The 18,525-nt window shown below is 38.3% G+C and overlaps 1 protein-coding gene across 2 annotated transcripts in view; it reads right to left on the reverse strand.

Moving 5' to 3' along the window:
- MSH1 (MUTL protein homolog 1) overlaps nt 1–18,525 on the reverse strand; it is a 63,987-nt gene that overhangs the window by 38,623 nt on the left and 6,839 nt on the right. For both annotated transcript variants that reach the window (XR_606288.6, XM_008811444.6), the window contains exons 5-10: nt 16,617–16,736; nt 15,947–15,994; nt 13,163–13,227; nt 11,904–11,989; nt 3,388–3,552; nt 709–818 (exon numbers count right to left, since the gene is read on the reverse strand). Coding sequence is in view for 1 of the 2 variants with exons in the window: in XM_008811444.6 (XP_008809666.2) it covers nt 709–818; nt 3,388–3,552; nt 11,904–11,989; nt 13,163–13,227; nt 15,947–15,994; nt 16,617–16,736 (594 nt within the window). In the remaining variant the exon portion in view is untranslated. The remainder of the gene's footprint in view (nt 1–708; nt 819–3,387; nt 3,553–11,903; nt 11,990–13,162; nt 13,228–15,946; nt 15,995–16,616; nt 16,737–18,525) is intronic.

The following is an 18,525-nucleotide window of genomic DNA, read 5'->3' on the forward strand; positions in this document are numbered from 1 at the left end:
TAACAATCCTTGAGATTGTCCTGCAATTGTAAATCATGACGCTTTAGATAATCTAATTTCTTTATGATGGTTTAGCTTTGTTTTACTTTTCTGCATTTCTTGGCTAATTTTTTTACTATGGCTACCTGTTCTTCTAATACAAAAAGGGGACAAGAAAGGCATTTGCAATACTTGACAGTTGGCCAACTACAAAGAAATCAAGATATTCTTAAAATCATTATTTAGTCAAAATATAATTGACACGAAGCACTGATATCATAGGGCAATGATAATGAAACATGAGCGTGATCCTTATTTTCAAATGGAGCAAAAGTCAACCTCCATTCACTTTAGAGAAAAATATGGACGTATTTATATTCTATGGTTTCCTAGATCTCTTGAAGAATGAGTCGGCTTGCATAAGGTCATTCTAGAAAATCTGCCAGATGTCAATAGAAATCTCTACATTAAAAAAAATACACAATATCCACCATATCCTCAAGTTTTCCAAATAAAAAAAAAACATCACAGAAGCAAAGACATGCACAAATTAGGATAGACTATGAACTTATAGTAACAAGACTTGTCATCTAGTAAGAGTAAGAAAAAAGTTGTTGCAATTGTTTGTTACTCTTAGGAAAATGTGGTAACAAATGAGATACACGTAAACAGAACCCAATAATAATGATTTTGCAAACTATGTAAGCTAGAACAACTCAAGCTACAAACCTTGCACAGAAGCTCTTCAACAGGATCACCATGAAACCATTCAAAGGGCTTTCCATTACATTCTCCCCACAAAAGCCCCCCCTCACCAAATTCTCCCCAACGAGAAGTACCTACACAGGATGTTTTGGTCACAGTTATCACCAAACAGCTACCATAAAATCATTAGATATTTCTATTCTTTTAATTCCTTTTCGAGCAACTAAAAGAGAAGTTCTGCCTGTTATAGTTATAAAACAAGCACCATAGAACTTAACCCTATAATCTTCAGTTCTTCACCATAATTTGTTGTACAGGACCATACGACCTAGTACCCTACCATACCATATCGGCAGGGAACCGGACGATATTGGTATTGTACTGAGGCAATACATCCCTGTACCCAATGTCTGTATTAAGGTATATACCATACTAACACTCAGTACAACGTGTACCGCTGCTAGGTCCTGTATCAAGATTCCGAACCTTGATCTTCATAAATTACAAACAAATTCAAATCACCCTTCCATCATGGCGAAACTAGACAATAATGATTTTAGTTATGTGGTTTCTAATTTCAAAGGAAAATTAGAAACTAAAAGTGATCATCATCATCCAAGCCTTTCCCCAGCAAGTTAGCCGTGGCCCATGAACATAAAAGTTGAGAAAGTTACATGTGAGAATTGAACAATTTTTATAACCGGTCATCAATCTGACATCATCCCAATAGAAATTGATTCAAATTCCTCACCAAGGCAAAATTTGGCAAGGGTTGCTTGCCATGAAAACTGTAAGGACAATTTCCAAGTAATAACAGCTGCTTCACAGGTTGTAATTTAAGCTCATATAACCAAGGAGTGACCATCCAAAATTCCCCTGAACTTAGAAATGGCCTACACACAAAGGAGGAAAATGAATGCAAGGAGTTGTCCTCATCTCAAGGGGAGAAATGAGATAGAGATCAGTAAAAATAGGTCTCAAAAAATTAAAAATTAAAAATTAAAAAAAAATAAAAAATTGACCAGGAAATCTTTGGTTAGCTTCTACTGGATGTGTTTTAGTTTTAATGGCTCTAAAATTCAAGCCAAGAGTAAAAAATTAACTTAATCCAGGTAAATAATATACATAATATAGAAGTTGCAAAAAAAGTCTTGCCACACAATATTTGAAGAATTAAAGAATCAAAAAGACAAGATCACTTGAAAAGTGGCGTATAAATGCAATGTAAACCTTAATAACTAAGTAACATGGGCAGGAAATATGTCATATTTATGTAAGTAGTAAAACCGTGTGCACGAAAGAATAAGAGAGTAAGACTGATGGAGTTTGCTCCGATCCAGCAAGTTCAATGAAGGTGGTCAGATTGAAGCCAAGAAATAAAACAACCCAAGGTAAGCAACTCCTTCCACTCTTTTTTTTTTCCCCGAATTTTTCCATGAAATGAGGCCAAAAATCACCAAATTTCAAAAAACCAACCAAATTTTATGCCTTCAGGTTGATTCTCGGATATTTTGAAGGTTGGGCACCAACCAAAATGCCATGTATTCTTTTATCTCGACTTTGTTTTCTGTTACTTTGTACTGTTCAATCTAATTACAACAAATATATTGCATTTTTTGCCTCAACTTGATCTAACCCTGATAACAATTGTAAAACAACGCAAAAATTTTAAAAAAATGATGCCAACTTCTAGTTGGCACCACCGTATCATGTGCCAATATAGTACAATCAGCATTGTACTGAATCAACCCAACCAATACCAGCACCAGTAACAAGATTTCAGAACTTCCATAAGACACTCATACTTCACCCATAAGATCAACAAGGTACAATTAAACAAGGTACATATACCAAATGTCTCTTTTTCTCCCTCACCCCCTTTCCCACCATAAAAGAAGAGATACCATACAAGATATGGATGATTACAGAGTGTTTAAGGATAGCAGAAGGTTGTAAAATAGCAAAGTCATGAGGAAAAGATGGAGAAGAACAAGGGCAGAGTTCAAATGATGTGTAGAGATAATGTTATAGGACAAACAGCCACACATGATATTATGCCAAACAATGAGGTTTGCTAAAACAAGAGTTTGTAATAATTGGCTTCAACTTTCACAAGTTTGTATACCTGGCTACAAAAAATAGCTGCCTTCGTTCTTACACAAGAAAAACATATTAGAAATGGCTGATAACTTCATTGGCCCATCTATTATTCTTGACAAAGCAACTCCAGAACCCAAATAAATTTCTAGGTGCAGCAAAAAATGAATTTTTATTATTAAAATATCATACAGTACAGACTTCTTTTAATTACATCAACATCAGCACTACTTGTTTTATAAACATTTCGGCTCTAGCTGTAAATGCCACAGGTTGCCTAAGGGAGCAACAGCAGCAAAAGCAAGGGAAGTTTGTTAAACAGCTGAATTAAACTTCATAGTTAAAGGACCACACTCATTATAACATTTCCTAAAAATGAGATCTAAACAGAATTAGGGAAAAATATTGGAGTAAAGCTATCAAAGTTCTTGCACACTCAATTTTCAAATGAAAAAGAGGATACATCTAAAGCAAGCATTGACAAGTTTATGCGGTGAATTTGAATATCAAAATCAATAGAGGAAATAAGTTATTAAAATTAGAAGTACATGACCTGGTGAAGCAAAGCATAAATGCATTGAAAATTTATAGCATAAATGTCCACACCTGAAGAATTTTGTCTCAAAGAAGTGTGCAGATATAAATGGTGATACCGGCACGTGCGGAGCTTGGTAACTATTGCTTCTTCTGTAAGGCCATCTTCTGATGAAAATGTTTTCATGGTTTCTAGGACCGAGACCATGCAATATCCTTTTGCAGAACGTGAGATCCCTACAGAAAATGATAAATTTTAATCTCAGAAATAATACTTGAATTACATTCCCATAAGTTAATCATTCTACTTGAGATCAAAGTAAACTACTTTTAAATGAAACATCGACATGTAAGTATACATGTAAGTATGGCTAACGAAACAATTTATTAATAAATTTTTTAGACATCTCGCATATAAGCTGCAAATAAAACTGTGTGCAATGACATAATAATCAAGCTCAGCCAACATGAAAGAAGAATTTAAAAATATGTACGAAGATTAAATCATTGCAACAAGATTGACCCAGGTCCACCCCAACTTGGGCCAGACCCAACCGAACCCATGCCTCTCCCCTTCCACTTATTTCTCCCTCATGAAACCCCTTCACTGCTCCCACCTCACATGTGACACCATCCACCTCTTGCACTATCCCCGCTCTCTACCTACAAAGCACCATTGGATGCCATCTCATCAACCCTCCTACTGGTTGGCCATCCCCTTCTCTCCATTTCCTCTCTCACCCACTCCATCTCCTCCCTCATCCTCTTTCCTCTCTCTATTACATGTCACCCACCCTTTTTTCCCCTCGTCTCTTCCCTTGTTTTCTGTTTCTCCCTCTATTGGGTGATCCCTCTCCATCTCTCCCTCCCCCTTATAAAAGCTTCCTCTCTGGAGAAGTGAGCAATGCATTGGAAGGGAAGTTGGATCGGGGCCTCATCTAAACAACTACATTAAGATGAGTCCAGTGGTAGTCGTAGTATGCCACATGTCCGCTCCCCATGTTGCACCGTGTGTATGCCTTCCTTGCCATTAAATGCGGTAAGTGGTAGTGGGTGTTGACAAGCATGTGGATATGTCCGGTAATGCCAAGTTGCAGGACGCATGCATGTACTGCCAAGGTACGCGGTACCGACTGTACCGACGTACCGGTGGGCATCGGTACCGGTACGGTACCGAACCAAACCGAGCCGAACCGGTACTATACCGATGGGGCTAAAAGCCAAAAAAAATTGGAGCCGGTATGGACTGGTCGGTTTGGGCTGGTACCGGTTCGGTACGGTCCGGTACCGAGTCGGTATGGGTCGGTACCGGTCGGTACGGGCCGGTACGGTTCGGTACCGAAATATGTAGTTGTACCGTACCGGTAAGATCCGGTACCGGTATGTACCGGCCGGTACCGGTCCGTACCGGCCGGTACCGGTCCGTACCGGCCGGTACCGGTCCGTACCGGCCGGTACCGGTCCGTACCGGCCGGTACCGGTCCGTACCGGCCGGTACGGCAGACCATGTGTACTGCATTGGGTCTGGGTACTGGAAAAAAAAAAAAGAAAGTCAGTCCGAAAACCGGAGAAATAGGAAGAAAAACTCGTTGGCTTTACCTTACGTAAAGGGAGGATAGGGTGCTTCTAGACACCAATAGTGGACATTGAGAAGCACGTGGGTATGTTCGGTAACTTAAGGTTGCGGCATTTGTGCCCGTGCTCTATTGGGTGCAGTAGGAGAAAAACAAAAAGAAAAAGTCAGTCTGCTAGAAAATCGGTGAAATACAGAAATAGAGACAAAAAACTCGAAAAAGAAAAAAAAGGAGAGAGATTGACATTAAAGATGAGTCCAGTAGCGGTCGGAGTGCATGTCTGCTCCCCCCGTTGCGCCGCGTGTATGCCTTCCTTTCTGTTAAATGCAGTAAGTGGTAGTGAATGTTGGCAAGCACGTGGATGTCCAGTAAAACCAGGTTCTTGACGCATGGAGAAAAAAAGAAAAGAAAATCTGGAAACTGGATAAATAGGGGGGTAAATCTCGACAGCTTTTCTTACTTGGAGAGGGGAGGGGGTGCTTCTTGACGCAGTTGCAAGCGTTGGGAAGCATGTGGATTTGCACAGTAATGTCAAGTTGCAGGATGTGTGCCATGCTCCAGTGGGGGCGGTAGGAAAAGAAAACAAAAAAGAAAAGTTAATTTGCCATGAAACCGAAGAAATAGAGAGAAAAAACTCAGAAAAAGAAAAGAAAGAGAGACATCGGCCAGACAGCGGTAAATCCATGAGTTAATGATGAGATGTGCATATTAATGTCTGTACCTTGCTAAGGTGGGATGGATTTAACCAAACATTCATGGCAAGTTGTTATTGACCCCGACGGGGGGCGCAAAGGTCAACACCTCTACGCTAGCCCCCCGGTCCTCTTCTTGATAAGGAACACTGATCAAACATGACCCAACTACCTTGTAGTGATCCATAGGCTAGCCGTGGGTCTATATATTCTTCTTAGGACATGGGTTTTACCCCACAGCGTTTGTTGCCTCTTGCACAACCATCCAGAACCAGTAGGCCCACTTTACTCTTTGCTTTTCTCTACCTTCCCTTTTCCTTCCACCATGTGCACGGGGGCTGCAATTGGCAGCCTTCCTCTTCCCGCTTTTTTTCCATGGTAAATGGGGGTAGGTGAACAGAAAATAAGACAAGGACTAGGTTGTTAGGGGATGGCCAGTGGAGCATGCAGACCTCAGAACCAACATTGTTTTTGCTTTTTCCCCCCTCTGTCCCTAGGTGGTCGCATGATTAAACATCGACCCGCCCCGTGCGGGTATCCACATATTTTTTTGAAGAAAAAACTAGAAAAAAATATGATATTCCTCAACACGAAAACATAGGTAAAACCATAAAAGCGTGTCAAGCAGTGGAAAAAACCAAGAACCCTCCTCGCCCCCCTTTTTCGGCCATGTAATAATTTTTTGTTTTTGGGAACAAAAATTTTAAAAAAGGAGAGGGGAAGGTGAGCAAAAAAAGAGTTTTGCAATTTTAAAAAAAAAGCGAAAAAAACTGAGATCTTCTTTCCTTTTTTTTTTGAGGTTTTGTGGCCGGAAGAAAATGTGTTGAAGTGGCCGTGCAATATATTTTTTCTTTTCCGGCATGGAAACCTTTTTACAAAAAAGGACGGGGGAGCTGGTGCCACAGCTTTGGTCTCGGAAAGAGCGAAACAAAGAGATAGAAGAGGAGCGAGCCACCAAAGAATCTTAGTGCTTCGATGCAGATCCGAGAGGAAGGGTGAGGGAAAAGAAAAAAAGTATTGTTGTATAAAAAAAAGGAATAATGGGGCATGGAGGAATGATCCTACCCAAAATCGTGATTCTCCGCCGCAGATTTGCCAGGGAAAATAAGGTCAAAAGAAAAAAAAAGTGGAAAGAGGGCAAACTTATTGGAAGGATCTTACCTTTCATGAATGAGATCGAGGAGAAAAATGGAGCGTCATCATGACAGAGAGTGACGGTGGATCCGAAGAGGGACGCCACCAAAATGAAGCACGACCGAGCTGGAGATGGCACCGCCTGCTCCGACCTACCACCAGCATCACGAGCAAAGAATGTAGAACACTTGTTTGGAGGGGAGAGGATGAAAGAAAACCACCACCATTGGCAGTCCTCCATTTGGGAGGAAGGTGGGAGGATGCTGAAAACCCTAGGTTTTCAGCGGAGGGATCTAGATTTCAAGCATTTAGAGGGAGGGGAGGCAAACGCTGTTGCGTCCATAAAAGAGACATGCGGCGTTCAGCGCATGAAGCGCATGAGACCCCTTTTTTTTCTTTTTAAAATGAAGGTGCTGCATACCTTGTTTATTTACTTTGTTTCATGTGACTAGTATGCAGGCTTCCATTTATTTTTTCCCATACATATGAGCCCAAAAAAAGGAAGAAAAACTCTCCCATTTAGCTATTCTTTTTTATAAAAAAAACTCCCTTACCCATGGGATTCTATGTGCAAAAAAAAAAGTTTTTCGATGCAAAATTTTGTAAGAAAAAGGGGTTTCGAAAAAGCATATGCATTACAATAATTTTCTATTTTTTTCCAAAATTTAAGGTGGTACAAAATTTTGATAAAAAATTTGATGTATATGAAGTGGGATTCAAGTTGCATATGGGTCAAATTATTTTGATACAAATGCTATCCACTTCAAGGTGACAATTTTTTTGGGGGAAGGTGAATCGCATAAAGTCAGTTTACATCAAAGTCTAGGCGTCATGCCACTCTTATCTCAAGTTGCTGAAGAAGTTATCAGCTCAACCACTGAAAAGCAGGGTCGCACTGAACTTTTTAGAGAAGAAACCCCTACAAAAATATCGATGCCTCCAGACGAGTAATATACTTGAAGTGTTGACTTTTTTATATTTTACAATTTTTTCTTCCGCTTATCATAGATAAGAAATACTAACAAAGAATTCTCCGGTTGAAACCTAATTTTGATAATATTATCAGCTATAATTTATCAACCTGCCCAGAGACACAAGGTAAAACAAGGTAAAACAACTTCAAATATCTTCGAAAAAACAAGGTAAACCTAATTTTTGATAATATTATCAACCAGCCACAATACCTTCGAAAAAAATTGCGTACAAGGTAAAACAACTTCAAATAACACCGAAACAACGACAAATATTTTTTCTCTCTAAATGTTTTTTTTCAATTCTGAGCCTTATGATGATCGGCTCCCCGCTGACCTCTCTGGCTAATCGGCTAGATACAAGCTTGAAATGTTACATTTTGCCCATTACTCCACATCCACCTTAGACTCCCTAGCTCTGAAACTAGCAAGTCATAAAGGCAATCTTGGCTCATCGAGCTCTGACTATTGCTGACCCTCAAGCCAACCAACATAAGATCCTCATTCTGCACAAAATCATTATGGAGCGAATCATTATACTTCAACTCCACTTCCTCCTGGATACACTTCAATCTCAACCTCAAATTGTCATGAACAAAATCAAAAATTTTTGCATAACCTCTCCACTTTTTTCCATTTTATTGCCATTTTCCGGCCTCAAAAAGAAGAAAAAAGGAAGAAATGAAGAGGGAGATTATCATGGTTTTGGGAGATTATTGGAGGTTTAGAAAAAAGGAAGAGGCATTGAGAAGGCATGGACCTCTTCTCAGGCCTCTCTCCTATTATTAAAGCGCGAGAGGGCGATTCGCCCCATACCGGGCAACTCGCACCAGTACGCTCCAAACCGCGCAATTCGAAGCATGTTTTCCAAATCATAGGGTGGAACAATCTGAGTGTCGCCCCAGTTCAGCTCGATACGTCCCAAATCAAGCGGTTTAAGACAGTACAACTGCAACATTTCATGTACTATACACACCCCATACTAAGACAACTTTTCGCCCTTTTCTTTTCACTCCTTATCATGGTACCGCCCGAAACTAGGCAATATGGCTTGGTACCAAGCGAAACAAGGTGATTCCACATGATTCAAAATTCAAACCAATTTGGACCAGTACATCCCAAGTTTCCGAGCCAAACTAGCAAATCGTTTCGGCTTCGCACCAGTTCGGTATGGTACGCCCCGAGTTGAGCAATTCAAGCCGGTTCTGCAATTCTTGTCCTAGCCCCTTTTTCTCAGTGTTTATCATGGTACCGCTCGAATCCAGGTGATATAGGATGGTACCGAGCGGAATCTGGCAATTCCACTTGGTTCGAACTAGTTTGGATCAATTTGAATTGCTATGGACTGGTTCCCATACCAAACCAACCAATCATCTATAGGATTGGGTTCTGGTCCAATATCAAGACCCATGCATGAAATTGAGTTGGGTCAGGGTTAAGCATTCCCCAATCCAACCCGACCAGTTTGCCGCCTAGTACCAAGTATTGTACCGATGTCTAATAGATACGATAGTATGGTACGACACTCAGTACATAAATATGTATCGGTTTAGTACAGACTACAGATACAACATTTTTTTAGTTTTCTTTCTCTGTTTTTCATTTTTTGATTTTTGAGGGACAATTCAATTTTATAGATGTTCGAAAGGAAGGAAAGAAAAAGAAAATGAAAGAAAGAAGGGAAAGGAAGAAGAGAAAGAAGAAAAAGGAAGCAAGCAGAAAAAAAAAAGGAACAAAGGAAACAAGAAAGAAGAAGAAGGAAATAAAAAAATGGAATGATATATGCACATTAAGACACCATCACACAAACATGGATCTTTAAAAATAGACAACAAACTTTCCAATAATAACTTTTCTAGTTCTCTTTTTTGATTGAATCAATTAACTGTCATTATGGGGTTGAGGTAGCTTATAAATCAATTAATGTTATTCGGTCAGTGGACTTCATCCAAGAAGTAGCTTGACAAATTATTGATCAAGAAGTATGATTGAAAGACAATGATTTAGGGAAATAATGTAGGTACTAGTTAATTCTATCTTTACAAATCTGTCATCTTGTTTCTTACTATATAATAAAATCATGTACAAAATTATCTAAGTCATATGAAGCAGCATTATCACTATCAATTATTTATAGTATGTGAAGTTGTGAACTAATAATTGTATTGAGCTTCTCAAGGGAGTTGGAAGAAATGTAGAATTCTATCATAGGTTTGATCATCAGGGTACAAATTTAGGCTGTTTGCCTCTAATGCTTTAATGGTTTCAGATTTATTATGCATCAATGCAAGATTTATTTGATGTCAGGATATAAATGGAATAATTTGATGTTGAGCTGTGCATGAACTAGGCCAATCTAGTTAATTTTCAAAAGTACAATTAAGGATCGTGGTCCAATTTATATGCTTATTAGCTTGTTGGTTCAAGACTTCAAATTCTAGATTAAATTAATATGGCAAATAAGGTATTGTCAGTTTTTCAGACCCCAAAATATATTAAAGCATCTCGAGTTATCTCCAAGATGAATTTTTTTTTTTTTGCTACTGAATTCACTTGGTAAGGCATTAGGATCCAACACATTCAACCTGATCCACAAATGCAAAATTTAGCTCAGCTCCTATTAAGAAAGGAAGGCAGAAAAAAGAAAGAAAGGGAGAACAAAAGGAAAGGAAAGAAGAAAAAAAAGGAAACAAAGAAAGGGAAAAGAAAAAGAATAGAAGGAAATAAAGAAGGAAAAAGGAGAAAAAAGAAGTAAAAATAGAAGGAAAAAAGGGTAAGAGGTCCGAACTGAGCAAAACTGCCCACTTCCACTCAGTTTGGGGCAGCTCGGGCCCTTACCAAGCTGAATCACCAAACTATCCCGATAACCAACCAATTTGGCTCGGTATTCCCTAAACCAAGCAGTTCAGGACGATTTGGCTTACCTTGGAATCAGCAAGCCAACCTAGTTCCACACCTGTTCGATAAAGTATTGCCCCAAAGCAAGCAATTCGGATATGTTTTGCAATTCTTCATTCGCACCTTTGAGCATTATATGGATCTGAGGAATATTGAACCAACCAGAACCAAATGGTTCCGCCTGCACCGAATTGAATCGGCACTGACCCGAGGTGGTTCAGCCGTGCATTTCAGTTCTAGTATAAAAGGATGCGTGATCGCTCCGCTCGCTTGAGAGAAGGTTCGAGACTCCTTTCCACTCTCTTCGCCCTCTCGCCCACTTTCCCTGCCTTGTCGCCCACTTTCTCCGCTCTCTCCGCCTCAAGAGCCTCTCCATCATGTTACGATACGGCCTTCGTCCCGCTATCCTCATCAATCGTCACCCTCGGCATCTCCATCGGGTCACAATATGGCTTCCCTCCCCCTCTACTTGCCAATTGTCACCTTTGGCAACTCTGTCGAGTCACCATAAGGCTTCCCTACCCCTCTCCTCGTCGATTGTTTCCCTCGGCACCATGCTCCTTCACATTCGCCGGTGGTAAGACTTCACAAGAGCCTCCCTCTCTTTCTCCATCAGGTCATGGAAAGATCTCTCCCCCCTCTCCTCTCTCTCCTCCCTCTCCCCCTCCCTCTCCTTCTTACTCTCCCCCCTCTCCTCTCTCTCCCCCCTCCCCCTCCCTCTCCTTCTTACTCTCCTCCCTCTCCCTCTCCCTCCTTTTTCTCTCTTCCTCCCTCCCCCCCCTATTTTAATGCAGTCCGGCACAGCACGGTATGGACTTGTACTGTACCATACCGCCTACCGACCGATATAGGTCCCAATATCGAATCAGCAGACTTTGTGTAGATGTGCTTTCGTTGATTCAACAATTATATTGATATTGTATGACACATAAAATGCATAGTTAGTTTATTTGCAGCCCATTTAGTTGCAAATTTTGTTTTCCCTTATATGTTAGTACATATCATTGCAGTAAGTGACAATAATGCTCATACACATCCAGAATGTGATGTAGAACAACCTAGTTAAGAGAAAAAATTAAAGTTGATTGTGATTTAGGATGTTAAGACTGAAACTATAGATGACCAATAATTCAAAAAGGTAAAGTGCCGTTTATGTGTAAGCAAAGATTTCTATAAAGAGAGATTATAAATTTATTAAGCCATATATGATATGATTCAATCACCTTGGCAAACATATTGATAACAAAACAGTCCAATGAAATTTAAGTGCTTGGAGAAAAATAATAAGCATCAGAATACTAAAGGAAATATAAAAATACCAACTACAGGCATTGGATCAGGAAACTCAACATCATGGTCAACCCCAGCAAGCCCAAATACATAAGGGCTTCCTGGATGTGCATGGCTGCAATTTAGAAATTTAAGAAAAAAAGATATGAGAACAGCATACGTTGAAAAAAAAACAAAACAAAGATACTAAATTATAAATCCTAAAAAGAGGAATTTCCAACAAAAAGGTATTTAATATTGGGATTTCCAGTTTATCAAAAACAAATTGTTACGAAGCAGGACAATTTAGCAATATGCAAACAAGGAGTATAATGCGAAAACATTAGCAAAATCAAAATTAGTGCAAACATTTATAGACATGTCTTATTATCTATCCATAACTTGAGAAGAAATAGTGCTACAGACATTAAAAGGAAATCACTATCATAACTTGGGGAAAAAAACAAGAAAAAGAGAAAAATGCACAAGCAATGAGAATCAAAACTTTCTTGGAAAAAAAATACTCAAGTATTATTTTTTACAAAATTGATGGTGGTTCTTATCTCTATACGTACACCAACTTTATCATGTTGTCATGGTCTCGTATTATGCATATCAATATGTCGATCATATATCATGCATCACCATTCACAGTTAGTCTAAAAGAAAAATTAAATCAAAATTTGGCAAAGTGACACCATTTCACCAATTTGATCTAGCCAATCAATCATTACAAAGATAGGTGCAGATTATTTCCATTTCTAATGATCCACCAAAGACTAAAATTATGGTTCCCACAATGTTTCTGCATCATATTACAAAAAAAAAAATCAATTCATCCAGACAACTAATATGAGGTGTCAAAATCTCACTACGAAGTAATATAAGTTCTTTTCAGCATTTGTAAGTTCATCTTGGTTTTGATCCTAAAAGAAGATTTCAATAATTGAGGATAGGTTTCACTTTAACATATGTAGCAGTAGCCTATTTGCCACCAGCTATAGTCATGCAATAGATTTTGAATTTTCAATAGGGAATGGATGAAATACACAGGTCAAACATCATTGTAACTCTGCCACACGCCCACACCCATTTTAAAGTTAGTTAATTTTGTCTCGGAGGATGGACACAGAGTATATGATACAAAAATTGACTTTCAGAAAGTTCTTTCATTCTTCAAATCTTCTAGAAAACCAGAGTTTTGAATATTAAAAAAAAGATAGGATCACACCCTCCAAAAACACTAAGCAAATATGGAAGTACTTTCCAAAAGCAATATTACAATTACAATTTTTTATCAACTAATTACCCAGATATAAATCGATCTTTACGAGAACGAGCCTGGGTTGGGCCCTGGACCTCCTCAACTATGCACTGCCAAAACAAATATTAGCATTACAGTTTATAAACTTATGGCAGCACACAAGGTGTATATTCGATGAATCTCAGAAAAGAAAACTAAATTAAATAGCGACAAAATGTTCAAACACGCGCATGCATATATGTGAAAACATGAAATTCCGATATGTACACATAAACAAATGCTTATATTCATATGTGGATGCGTGCATGCATGTATTTAAATGCCGCCTGTGTTTGAATGCAAATATAGGTATGGATGTATGTAGAAATGTAAATTTATATGTATATACATCACGCAATTCCAAAACATAAATGCTCGTGGGATATAAATTATTCACATACAGGACAATCAATCAAGATACGAGATCTGTGTCTGATACCTGAGTGGCACAGCTGACAGAAGAAGTCAAGCACTATTGGCTTCAATTGTAAACAACAGAGTGCAACATGAAGTTTGAAAAAAGGATGACACTTGTGTATATTACACAACCAATAAACAGGAGAAGCAAGGTGTAAGAAATAACAAATGCAAACAGAAGCTGAAACTAAGTATGACATGAGCACATGTCCAAAAGCTACAAGACCTGTTCCATCTAATCTTAAACAAGGTTAGTTGTACAGGTCCATACCAGTAAGGACCAGTATGACACTTTCGGTTTGTTATGAGTAGAGCCGGTCCAAACTGGTCCGAACTGAGTCAAACTGCTCCATATCTCCGCATTCTGTGTTGTATTGACTCATACCGCCCAATTTTGGCTGCTACCATGGCTGGGCATGAGAGAATGCAGTATTGGTACAATGTGTGTGCCACTTTACTAACCGTATCATATCGTAATCGCAAGGTACCAATATGCTACCAGTAAAATAGCCAATACCGGCATAGCAAACCTTGACCTTAAATCCTCCTGGATCATCTAACAAGGTCATAGAAATCACAACCAATTGCTTCCATCCACATCCTCATAGGTCCTGACCTCCTATAGTACCCATTAACTATAATCTAGCTGCATCAATATACAACGCCGGGTTCGTTGTACCGGTGTGTACCGCCCCATATCGGGCATATCATGAAATGCCGGTACCAACACAAGACTCATATGGGGGGCGTACCAAGTCTCAGTATGCCAAACTAACCCTCATACCAGTGTAATGACATTGTACAGCATGATAACCCTCAGTATGCCCACTTTCTTTGTAACGTGTAACGACTGTGAATCTGATTCCTATGATCAGCATCTTGCCTAACTTGTGTGTTAGACTTTACACATTTAATTTCTGATCTTGGTTGGGACATAACAAAACCTAGAGCCCAATTCTCAACTTGATTGGATGTGGATATCCTATTTCTTCTAGTACTTGTGGGTTGGTTAATTGCACACAAGATATGTTGCCTCGGTACCAGGCCGCATACTGGTGCCACCTAATTATTGTGTCAGCACGCCCGGTATAGGAGCCGGTTCGGGGTATCGAGTAGCGATACGCCCCCGTATCGGCGTATCGCGTACCGGTACCGAACCGATATGGTATGGTATGCCCCATACCACCTGATTTGGTACGGTATGGCTTACCTTGATTGCACAAGTTAATGTGAAGTATTTTATCGTTTAATGTTGGATGGTGAGGTACATTTACACAATAGAGGGGTGAAGCTACATATCAGTACAAACATAAAATAGTACATGAAAGCATTTATTTGCACCAGTGGATGCAAAGTGATAGAGGGACCAAGTTGTATGGTTTTGTCAGGTTATAGGATGTGTTTACTAATTGTATCAAGCTGCAAGTCCTGTCAACAATGAATCCTCTTTTTAAGAACTCGTTTGGTTCACGAGAAGAATTTCTCCTCACTGGACCATTTTTTTCTAGAAAGTTGATGCATGGGTATATGATGCATGAGAAAGTGATTTTTGCATATTTGGTTGACCATGGAAAAGTGACACATTCTAAAATAGCTTATATTTGGTAAAGCATCTCTTTCCTGGAAAAGTTGTGTAAAATACATGTTATGCCCTTAATAAAAGGAAAAACCTTACCCCATTCTATCTAAAAACTTAACGGCACTTTTGGGGAAAAAAAATCCCAATTCCCAGCTGGGAATTAGACTTTCGGCTTTCCCATATCCCATCTTGGTTTTTCTTTCCCATGAAATGTGGGAACCTTACTCCTATAGGAAAGCTAATTTTCCATCTCACTTTTTTGAAAACTCCAACCAAACATAAGGCATATTTCCATTTTCCCAATGACCACATTTCCCCCCTCCTGTTCCCGCAAACCAAACGAATCCTAGGTATCAAAGTTTTTGATCAACTAACATGGCATCCATTATTGCAAGTTATATATTCATATCATTTATTTCATTTGATAATCATGATTATATATTGTTACATAATGCATCTCCTGCACAAGTTTAACTGTCTTATAGCGTCATTTAATTATAGAAATAACTTATCTAGTGGTATTAATTATTATGAGGCATTAAATATGTATCTCTAAGTTGTTGATCAAATGGCAATAAATATATCTCAAAATAACAACGAGAGCTGTCTCAGTATATGAAACCATATGTTAAAATGCATTTGCAATGGATATGCATCTCATTAGAAGACAAACTTGCTAGAAGTTGGTAACATTCATCTCTGGAAGTATATTCCATGTTGTGCTAGAATACAATGTTTAAATGAAGTCGTGCGGTACAAGTAACAAAGATAGCCAAATTCTCACAGTAACTCACAACAGAAAACCCGTTTCGAGTCAAGTCATCCAATGTTTGGCGCAAGTTCTGTGGAAGTCATATCATATCAATATGTTAGAATGCAGTTGCCAAAAAACATAGTAATTAAAGAATAGTCAGTAGAATGCGGCATATGTTATCATGTGATGGTATGTTAAAGATTTTGAAGAGATCATGACCAAGCAACCTAAGCCTAAATTATCAGATACCATGTCACAGAAGAAACTAGATAAGTAGTGAAACAATTTGCAACCTAGAGTTTCTCTTAGAAATAAGTTGTACTGGTTATATAACTTCCCTATGCCACTTCAATAAATCAAATGCACAGCAGAAAATAAATTATCTAAATTCACATGGCAACTGAAAGTGCCATCAGACAAATATGCCTGACTTTAACGGGGAAGGCTGTAACAGAAATACTAATTTCATCAGTTAAAAACTTTAACAAAATCAATGTCTGCTTTTTTTTCTCATTTTGGTGATCTCTCTCATTTTGTTTTGGCAATTTAAAAAAGAAAAAGGAAAAAAGGAAAAGCATCATCAGAGAAATATTGAATAGAATACTAAGAAACAACTTACAAAAGGCAATTGATGATTACTGATTCAGTTTTCGGAGTATGCCAAAAACTTAAAACCCAGGAGAAATGATTTCAGCAGGTGAAATACATACCACAACAGGGCAGCCAGCCCTTGGAATACTATCAGACCGCAACCCCCCAAAAGGATTTAAACCAGCATGCTCAACAAGAACACAAGCATCAAATCCAATTGCTTCATAGAAATCTCCAACCTGAATGAAAGATAGCAGACCATGATAATGTCTACTCATGTCGCTTTTGAACTTAAAAAATATATATTAGCAAGATTAAAGACAGACAGAACTTACCACCTCTACATTGAATGTTATACTAAAATAAAGGGATGACAGATAAAGGTGTCTAAGTTACCTAAATTCCCTGAAAAGCCAATTTTATGCATTTCTGTGAGGTCTGGGCTTGATGCCCTTTTTGTCAATGATGGAATGTCAAGCATAGCATGCTTGCCAGGAGCATATATCCTATGACAGAAGCCAGTTCTCTCCTCAACAAGAACTACAAAATTGCTCATATTCTTCAGTGCAAGAGAAATGAAAGCTAATCAACTGCAAATAGCAGGTATTAGCTACTACTCCACCACAGTATTATACATGTCAAAATTGTAGTTGAATTAGAACATTGAGAAGCAACACACAACAGATGTCAGGGACCGAGAAAAAGAAAGGCAAGTAAAATTGATATTTATGCATCATAAAACATAAACCAATGCAGATTAAATGTACCTAAAATACAACAGAATTCTGAGAACCAAGCTTAGTGAGAGGAAAAGCAGTTACAGAAATTAGGTCCCTCATCATCAAGAATCGACATCTAGAAATGAATGCCTCTTATAACTGATGTTATATATCAATATACCATAACACAAGGAATGTACGGCCAGGGTTTTATTAGTGGTTTAAGCATCAAAAAAAGTAAAACTGAATTTCCTAGATGCTGAAGAGAAGGAATAAGCACACATCTGATAGTAAAATATCAAAATGAATAAGTTGCTGAAAAAATTCATGGATAATAAAAAAGAAAGCTTTGCATAAATATATCTTGTTCAACAGTTTGGATCTTCAATTTGGGGACCAATAATTGATTTTAAAATCATTAACTCCTTTTCCAATGAGTTAACGTAAAGTTTGAATCCAAATACATATATATGCACTTATAAATAAATATATATATATATATTATGATTTTGTATGCATGTGCATAAGTATATATAGATATAGATAGAGATAAAGAAAATGTCTGCAAGAGAGAGAGAGAGAGAGAGAGGTAAGTTGGAATCCTATTGGTAGGATGAAGCCTCAACCAAATTATAATAAAACAAAATGATGCAACATCTAAACCGAAAACCGAGCACTGCTGAAATTGATCCAAAACATCTAAAATGCCCAAATATCAAACATCAAAAGTTTAAGATCTTCCACTTATTATCAAGTGTTTCCAAAACGATCAATGTCAGTCGCATGATAAAACGTGATGATTTGATTTGTAGTTCAAAAGCACCCCAATCAGTTGAATCTTCATTAATGTGAATTTTAAGATGTCTAGATTAAGATCAACTGTTTGGGTGCTCAATTTATATGACCTATATAACGAGATATCCAACAACAAGGAGAAGGAAAAGGATTGAATAGAGGAACTCCCGAGCATTTGTTGATCTCAGATGTGTCCATATCAATGGAACGGGTGACTCATTATTTCGATGAATCATTTTTTCGGACAGAAGAAGATTCTGTAAACACTTACTCGAAATCTCACTTATCAGAGTCCATTGTGGAAGAATCTTCTGAGGAATTGGCCATAATTACATATCTTCGCTCTTGAATTCTATTACTGCCTTTTTTTCTCGTATCCACTTGATGGAGAGGTTAGAAAGTCCGAATGCATGACTTCTTGTTTTTAGATATTCTAGATATTGCAGATCATGATCAACAACATGAACTCAATTTAAAAGGCCTTTCATTGCATGTATAATCATAATTTTGTAAA

Source organism: Phoenix dactylifera, chromosome 3 (genome assembly GCF_051530095.1).
Source record: "Phoenix dactylifera cultivar Ajwa chromosome 3, Ajwa_hap1_PhDact_Kaust_v1.1, whole genome shotgun sequence".
Classification (NCBI taxonomy): Eukaryota; Viridiplantae; Streptophyta; class Magnoliopsida; order Arecales; family Arecaceae; genus Phoenix; species Phoenix dactylifera.